The 8,884-nt window shown below is 40.1% G+C and overlaps 1 protein-coding gene across 1 annotated transcript in view; it reads left to right on the top strand.

The window, feature by feature from the left end:
• The first annotated feature begins 1,356 nt into the window (after window positions 1-1,356).
• The window catches only part of GINM1 (glycoprotein integral membrane 1), a 17,748-nt gene continuing 10,220 nt past the window's right edge, over window positions 1,357-8,884 (top strand). Inside the window, exons 1-4 of the mRNA XM_026844556.1 lie at window positions 1,357-1,410; window positions 3,463-3,534; window positions 8,524-8,583; window positions 8,754-8,850. Of these exons, the coding sequence (XP_026700357.1) occupies window positions 1,357-1,410; window positions 3,463-3,534; window positions 8,524-8,583; window positions 8,754-8,850 (283 nt within the window). The remainder of the gene's footprint in view (window positions 1,411-3,462; window positions 3,535-8,523; window positions 8,584-8,753; window positions 8,851-8,884) is intronic.

The following is an 8,884-nucleotide window of genomic DNA, read 5'->3' as shown; positions in this document are numbered from 1 at the left end:
CGCTGGGCGGCGGCGCGGCGTCTCCGGCCCGCGGGCTGGCACGACCGGGTGGCCGGCGCGGCTGGAGGAAGCGGGCGAAGCCGGTGGCACCGACGGGCGGGGTGCCGGGTACGAGGGGCTTTTTACCCGGCTGTAGCGCTTGGCAGCCTAAGGTGTATTACCCCTTGTTGCAGTGCTTGATTTGCTGCACAAATGCGTTTCGGTCTAAAATGTACGAAAACGGTACAAAAGGACAAAACTACGCATCTGCCACAAACTTGGTTATGGTGCGTGTAATATTTCCCCCCTCCCTTTAATGTTTCGTTTATATAGGATTTTATATGCTGAAATAAATATCTGACGGTTTGAGGGGGGGAATAGTTACTTCTGTGTAATGTAGATACTGTATTTTTATGCTTGTCTACCCGCTTCTTGATGGCTCAGTGCAGTAGAAGTACGCAGTGCATTAGGTCCACGTTTTGCTCCTAGTGATTTCTATACTCTTGAATAGAACCAAGAAAAGGTTTTTGATGTATGTTATGGGGCATCGTGCTGTCTGTTCTTCCATCCCAGTACTTACGCTGTATCTTGGTAAGATTAGCTTTAAATTAAATTTGGTGGCTTTTTAAAGAGTGGAAGGAATGTTTTGAGTGCTGCTTAGGAGATCTTCTCAGTGGGACTAAAAAGATGTGCTGTGGCACGGGTGAGCATTGACCTCTAGAATTACAGAAGAAAACTGGGTACTTCTGTCTGTACTTGAATCATGACTAAATACATCCTCTAATTGTTATAATCGTGAACTCCAAAGTGCAAGATCGCAAAGAGGGAAGAGCTGTGTTGGGTTTGTAGTCACTTGTATAGCTAACGTGAAGTTGCTGTCACGCAGGAAATTTATTATGGCTTTTGTCACTCCAGAGGTTTTTTTTCTTAAGTAAAATGTTTCCAAGAAAGCCTGACACAGGCCCTGCGGTGGCACATCCTGTGTTGCAAAACAGGATTCCTGGGCTTACTTCCTGGTTTCTCCTTGTGTAGATGAACATTTCAAGAGAGATCTGCTTAGCTCTGATTTCAAAATGGGAATCTGGATCTTCAGACACCTCTGAAAGTGCATGAGTGCTTGAAGGCAGGTGTGCTAAAGAGAGTGGAGAGAGCTCAGTCCTGGGCTAATTCTCTTATCCCCCAGAAAGGGAGTGCTAGCTTGAATTTACCAAAAGATACATCAAGTGACAATGGAATATAGACCTCTTGCTTACCTTCTCCCTGGAAGCTATCATACTTTCACACCAAAACTTGGACTTAATAAAGTTGTCTGTCGCAGATGGCAATTGTACAAGATGTGGAGACATATCTGCGCATCCTATCTTTAGAACTGAAAGCATGAGTGAGCATGGCACAGGGGTGCTGGAGTGGTCCAGTGGAAGCCAGCGTAAGGTCAGAAATAGGGTTTGGTTTAGAACTGAGGTGTAATGCATTATGGGCACAGCTGTGCTGTTTAAGTGGTTGAGTTTGTCCATTTGTGCCGTACAGCTTAGGTGGTCTGCCAGCTCAGTTTTTGCTAGTTGGAAGCATCTGTGCTTTTTGGGCTTTATACTGGTATGGCATAAGCATATATAGAAGAGCTCTTAAGAGTCAAAAAGGAAACTACACATTTTTACTTTAGTTTTTTTTTTTTAAATCTCAAACCTAAAAAAATAAAAACGTGTTTTCTCCTGCACTATTTCTTTTGGTGCATACAGGATTGGTTTTGATGTGCAAGAAACAATGCATCTTGAGAAGGTTTTGAGTAGAAGAATTGCTGGTTTTTGAGTGTGAGCTGGTTTATGGTGGCCTGGTAGGAATAGAAGTGCCTGGTAGTGGGAATAGGCAGAGCAGGAATGCCACTCTATCTGGTTGGCTTCAGAAGCCATGAGCTTAACGACAGTGGGTGATGGGGTCAGAATAATTCTGGTCTTCCCTCAGAGTCGCTTGAGTCTGCAGACTGGTTGGGAGCAGGGAGCATCAATGTACTCAGCTTTTCTTTGGCTGGATATGACATCATACAACTGGATGTGCCCTCTAAAATTGAGCCCACTGGCAGCATACTACTGCTAGCTTCGCATTTTGTAATTCTTGTATGGGGTATTAAGGTTTACCTCCAAGTTGATTGTCCATGATGTTACAGCAACCATAGTGGAAGCACTGAGGAAAAGCCTTGAAATATTGGAAAAATATTTTGTAAGGCTGAAATGCTTTTGTTCAGCTGTGAAATGTGAATGCCTCTGTTGTTATGCAATACTTGTCATTTCTTATAAGCTGTTTTGAAATCTGTACTTTTTTTTAACATTAGCATGCGTATTTTGATTATTTCTTTCTCCTCCTGAAATTGGGATAAGCAAAACTAGGTTACAGATTGATTAATACTAGAAAAAGGGTGTTTGTTGTTGTTTTTTTTTTTAAAAAACAGGAATGATGCAATAAGACAACTGACCTTTGCATTAAAGTAACGTGTTTTCTTGGTGCAAGGTCAGGAATTAGGTTTTGTGTTTTAGTGTATTTTTTTAATGTGCTGATAGGAACTGGCTAAAAGCACAGTGGACTGAATGCTAATGCTATGTTGTTTGCTTACTCTGTTTGCCTCTTGATAATTCAGGTTTAGCAAAGTTCTTTCTACGTGGCTTAGTTGCCTACCAGACTGTTTTGGTTTTTGTTTTTTTTTTTAGTTTAGTTGCCCGAAAAACATTGTTTTCAGATTATTTGTTGGCTACAAGAAACCTCTGTGTGGATGGATGATTTCACAAAAGAAGAAACTAATCTTCTGCGTCAACCATTTGAGTACATAGGCAGTGAGTGTAATGTATTTTAATCAACGAAGAAACCTGTCAGTAGTGATGTGCTGAAATGTTTCTTTCATTGCTTTATGCCAGTTTCGTTATTAACAGCCTGGCACATGTTCTGAACTTTATGCCTAAAAGATCTGACATCATCTTTCCATGTATATTTGATTAAATTAAAGCAGTGTGATGCAGCCTTGTCCCAGTGATGTGAGGCTAAGTATTCACTTTTAAAACTCCTGATAAAATATTCATAGTATGAGTTGATTTAACAGGGAGAAAGCAAAGGCGATTAATTCTAGCAACATATGTAGGCCAAACAAAGGAATAAACAATATTATACTAAGAATCATCGTAAATCAGGGAAGGAATAGAAGTTGCTTGTTCAGAAAAGTAAAGCAAAAGCATTGTGTACGCTTTTTATATTAAGAAAGATCAGCTTTAGTTACTTAAGCAAATACTGGGTTTCATTATCTCACCCTAAATATTGTCATGCCGTTTAATAATGCCAAACCTGATTGGACAAGATTTTGTACTAAAATTTTGCATTCTGCAAACTTGTCAGGTCAAACTTGTCATGTCAAACTTGTACCATGATTATTTCTTAACTCAGTTATGCCTGGTTGCCATTAAGACATCCTACAACATAGCTCTGTTTTGAGTCTGATGACAGAATTATGAGAAGCACAGATCACAGAGCCCTGGCCTGCAAATACACAGTTACTCTTTGGAGCCAGTTGTCCATGTGAGTGCCAGGACTCAAATGGTATGAATTTGGGTGCTAGTTTTGTTTGTCTGTTCAAACGCATTTTTTCCCTAAATATTTTTTTCAAATTTAGAAACAAGTTCTTAGTTTTGGCTACTTCTTATCTGTTTGGCAGCCTTCATTGGACTTTATATTTCCCTGTCACAAACAGGATATCCCAATAGTGCCTGTGTAATCACTGTGAGGGGATTGTCTGTCTCTCAAGTCCCTGTACAGCTGGCCATCTTGCAAGGCACTATGCCATCTGTTCCTAGTGCTGCCCACTCCGCTTCCCACGGGCCTTCCAGTGCAGAAAGAGCCTTGTTCGGAGAGCTTCAGTAGAGAACAGCTGTGCTTTAAGTGGGCTGGCTGCTAGCGGCTGAATCTAGATGGGGTTTATGTGACTGCTGCAGTTGTGTAGGACTCAACAGTTACCCTGTGCTGGGAGAAACTGTACAGTGCACCCCATCAGGTACCCACTGTCTGTGGAAGGAGTTTTTCCATGATTCTGTCATAAGATCTGTTTGAAGTTCCTGTGTCATTAGACCCAACATCTTTGTCTTGTGCAGCATTTTTCATAAAAGGCTAAGATTAGGTGTAATGTTCTCTGTAGATTTTTGTGGTGTTGGTATGGGGAGTCTTTAAGAATTGATGACTCTTCCCTTTTAACTTATGCCAGATGCTTTATGTTCTTTGCTGCCATCTTTCCCCATCTTGCTCTTCTACTACTGTGGTCATACTGCCCCAATTAACGCTTCTGGGGCAGTACATGGAGAAAGAGACAGGATTAGAAAATGATCACTACCTGCTTATGTCTATTAATCCAAGTTCACAAACATTCACTAGTTCACTGTAATGTATGTCGTCACACTTCTTGGGGCTGTCCTTTGATTCTGGCTCTGTCAAAGTGTGCCTTTCTCAAATATGCAAATGAATTCAGGACCTTTTAAATTACAGGCCTGTCTGAAATTGATGTGATTTTTCATGACATTGCTAATACTGAAAAGTGTCTTGTAAGTTACACAAACAAGTTTATACTCATAGTTCAGGCTTCTCCAGTGCAATATTGGGGATTACTGCAGAGGCCCTGGCCTGCTGTTGGTGACATTGTTACTACAGGATTGTCTTACTGTGCTTTTGATACACAAAATAAGTGATGCAGGGTTATTTACTTTTCTTAGTACTGAAGTATATAGCCACAAGACATATCTATAAAACGCTTTTCTTCTTTTCCCTAAGTAGTGAGTTTTATTATGGTAACATAAAAAGGTATTTTCTCTGTTGAAATTAAAGGATGTTTTGTAAGTCTGTGCGTCTTCAGCCTTAGGATTGGAAAGATGGGTATTTGAGTTATCGCTGGAGCACTTCCTAGCAAGTATGGCTTGTCAGACCAGGCGTGATACAAGAGCTATTGGCCTGCCAGGCCTGTTTCCCTCACAGTTGAGCAAGCCCAAACAGCATATTGCTCTTGAGCACCTGTTCAGGAGCGGATACCAAGGGGGTACCAGCTGGGGTTGCGTTAACGGGGTTGTGTTTTAACGGTTGGACTAGATGATCTTCAAGGTCGTTTCCAACCTAGTTGATTCTGTAACAGAGGGAACCCTGTGCATCACCTGTTCCCTGCTGTGGGTGAAAGTGGGTCAGCTGGGATGGTGCTGTGCTCTCCTGGCAGCTGCTTGCAATAGTCCCTTCGTCTTTCCCCCAGTCCTCCTGCCCAGCTTTTCATTGTGTTTGGCATGCATCTTGTGGTTCTTGCCTTCATGTAGATTTTGGTATGGGGTCAGGAAGAATGGCCACAGCGGTGAGGAACTCCCCTCCAGGGAAGGATTAAATGAGCTGAGAGCGTTATCATAAAATCAGGAAGACTGAGTTGGAGGATTATTATTTTCCATGGGAAGATAATATGAAGGGTAATGAACAATCTCTTCATAAATTGCAGCAAGGAAGCCTCAGGTTAAACATTTGGAAAACTTTTAATGTTTAAGGTAGTTGAGTACTAAGGTAAAATAGTTGAGGGGAGTGTGAAATTTTTGGGGCCTTAATAAGTCTGTCAGGAATGACATCAATACAGTTGATGCTGCCTCTGGAAAAGTTGGTCTTCCTCTGGTCCTTGCAATGTTTCTGTATCAGTTCAGAACATTTGGAGCAAGAACAATTGAAAACTGATTATTTTTTAGCACCAAAACCTTGAGAGTTATTGAAATGTTTCTTAGCAAGATTGGCATCAAGTCTTGTGAGACTGCTTAGTGAAGAGGAGGAACAAGAACATATGACAACTCAGGAGGATGGGTGTACAGAATATGGGAAGTTATCAGTAGAATTTGTTGGATCTGGATATGAACAGTCTGGTCACAGGAATGGCAAGAATATGAGTTGTCTGTTGATTGTGAACACAAAATTGCAAGGGTCATGTGTAGCTGCTGTAGTGGAGTATGGATCATTGCTCTAAGTTACTGAGTAGCTTTATGAACCTGTGCCATTCAGGAGATGCACCACCATCTCCTGAGATGATGGTGAGGATGGGCATCTCCTATGGAGATGCTGCAGGGACAGGCAGACCATGCAGCGGAGCCAATCCAACAGCCTGTGGCTGTCAGAACAAGTAGCTCAGCTCCCTCCTCCCAGCTGCGTTCTTGTGTCTTTCGTGCTTATCTGGCTCTTCCTTGCTTGTCCAACTGACAGAAAAATAGCCTGGCAAAAAAAGGGAAAGTTTCTGCCAATTTAATGAGCTAAATTGGTTCACTGACTTGGCATAAATGAGAGGAAAGGATGATGTGCAGGAGAGGTCAACACTTTTAGTGGCAGAGGCAGCAAGTGTTTAAGCTGTTTTATTTGTCTGCACACTGTGATCTGGTTTTTGTAACTTTGATAGCATGGAAGTGATCCACTGAAATATTTTAATTTCCTAGACATCTAATATGCTCTTCAAGTGCAAGTTTTAAGTATGTACTGGGATTCATGACAGTTCTTATGGATACTACATTAACAGAATTGACAGCTGTTTTGAAGAAAACAAACCATCATGTATATAGCTCACTTTGTACATTTAACGCTCAGTTGTTGAGCATATCTATCTTGCCCCATTACTTTCATCTTCAAATAAAACATTTGGTTATATATATATAAAAAAAAAAGTAGGGGGGATTTTCTTTTTTTTTTTCAGCAGTTACAGGCTATCAGTCCTTTCCTTTTTCTTGTAATCTCAGTGAGTCACCGTGTAGATGTTGAAGAAAAGATTGCAAAATACTTTTGTGTGCAAGGACTTCTGTGCTCTTTGAATTCCCAGAAAACAGAAAAACCTAGGAAGTAAAGACACAAGTGTTTGGTAATCTGTTAAACAGTTTGAGGGTGTAAAAGACAGAGCTCCGAATGCTAGAGCTAAATGAGCTGGAAGTTTGGTGCATTTTTTTAATACACAGAATTCTTAAAACATGAGAAGACAATAAGTGGTTTGTGGAAATTACAGGATGACAGAATAGATTACATCCTATGATTATATTACTAATCAGATTTATATTTTCAGTTACAGAATTCCAGCTAAGTAAATTGGTAAATTTTATTTACTTTGAATAGCTAGGGTTTATGTTTTGAAGAAAAGTTAGTATAAACACCTGTTTCCCAGAAGGGACATCAATAAAGAGATTTCTGTTTGGTCTCAGTGTCCAGAGAGTTTTTCTAATGATTTGACAAATGTATCTGAAGCATCAAAGACAAGTCACTTCCAACCGAAAGGTTATCTGTGTTAGATATTAAACCATGCTTCTCATGATGCCAGATTTCTGCTGAATCAGATTTGAATGTTGGTTTTGCGTTCTTGGCAGTCGTGGCTACCTGTGTATACTGATGACCCCCCGTTGTTTTAAGGATTTTTTACATTATAGTTGCACTTCAGAAGCTCTCTATTCATGAATTGGGACTATATTATGCTAGGTACTGTATATTTCAAGTATTTCCTGGATGAAAATTTTATAAATTTTCTAAAAATCCCAAATGAAAAGCGGTTTTATATATTTGAATTTTTATTTATTTATTTTAAATTCTGAGCAAGTTTAGCTTTTTCTTGAGACGTGACTCACTGTTTAGCTGTTAGTTGTGAAACCATGACTCAAACACAGAGCTAAAGAAGCTGAAGTTACGGAGTTTTCCAGAAGAAAATGAAACACAATTAGAATCATCTAAGGCTCCCAAAAGGCAAATAGGGAGCTTAGCATTATTTTTGAAGACATGACTGAGGAAAGCAGTGTGGCAATCATTACTTTTGGCTATGTGCAAGAGAGGTTTGGCTTTTGTATATAGATGGGCCTGGGAGATTGAAGGTCCCATCTGCAAAACAGCCCCTGAAATTACAAGGAGAAAATGAGAGGACAGAATGGGTTGATCAGTTACAGCAGTTGGGATTTGAAAGAAAGAAGCAAATCCCATTAGCTGTGAGTTTGGAGGTGTCCCTTGTGGCATAATTTGGGAATGATAACCAAATAAAAGAAACAGGATTACTGCTGACACTGACAAAATGGAATGTTCTTTAGTATAGACTAACATGTACTAAATTATACTTTACCTTGAAGACTAAGTGGAGTGCTTAAAAACATTTACAGATAATCTGATTTTTACCTTGTATTGTCTATTATTTTTCAGCTCATATGAGAGACTGCTTTTCCATTATATCTATGTGAAATAAGTTATCCTGAGAATTTAGCTTGATTATTATTATTTTTATCTTCATTTCAATAAAACCTATACATAAGGGGATGCAGCTGTCATTCTTTTTCCTCAGTGTCTTTATTAAAAAGAGAGGAAAAAGCCCAAACCAACCCTTACATGAAACAAGTAAGCATATTCCTCTTTCTTCTGTCTGCTGGATAGAAGGCCTGTGCTCTGGGGATCGTATGTTGTCATTCTGTCACGACAGTGTGTGAAAGTTGCTTGTGGCCTGCAGTGGTTTATGTGTTTCCTCAGAAACTTACATGTCTTCTCACTGTTGTTTTCCAGGAAACAATCAGAGTCAATGTTACGATGTTGAAAACCAATGGAGAATTTCACAAAGGACAGGTTTGTTCTGTTTTTCTGTTTATTCAGTGACTTAATATGCAGTGAAACAAAGTCTGCATATGGATGCAAATTTTGTCAGACATCAGCCAGTATGAAGTATGTTCGTCTGAGAACAGAATCGTAACATAGGACTGGGAATCATATACTGACTGTGTCTGTCTTTCTTTCAGGTTGTTTTTAATATCACCTATGTTAATGGACAGGTATATCTAAATGATTTTCCCATGAAAAGCGGGGTTGCCCACATAACATGTCAAACAGTAATATGTGAGTATTCTTTCCCCCCACCCCCACCCCCCCC

The sequence above is a fragment of the Athene cunicularia genome, assembly GCF_003259725.1.
Source record: "Athene cunicularia isolate RWA chromosome 3 unlocalized genomic scaffold, athCun1 chr3_part1, whole genome shotgun sequence".
Lineage (NCBI taxonomy): Eukaryota > Metazoa > Chordata > Aves > Strigiformes > Strigidae > Athene > Athene cunicularia.
The sequence above is the reverse complement of the archived record's forward strand: the minus strand, read 5'-3'. Positions and strand labels throughout refer to the sequence as shown.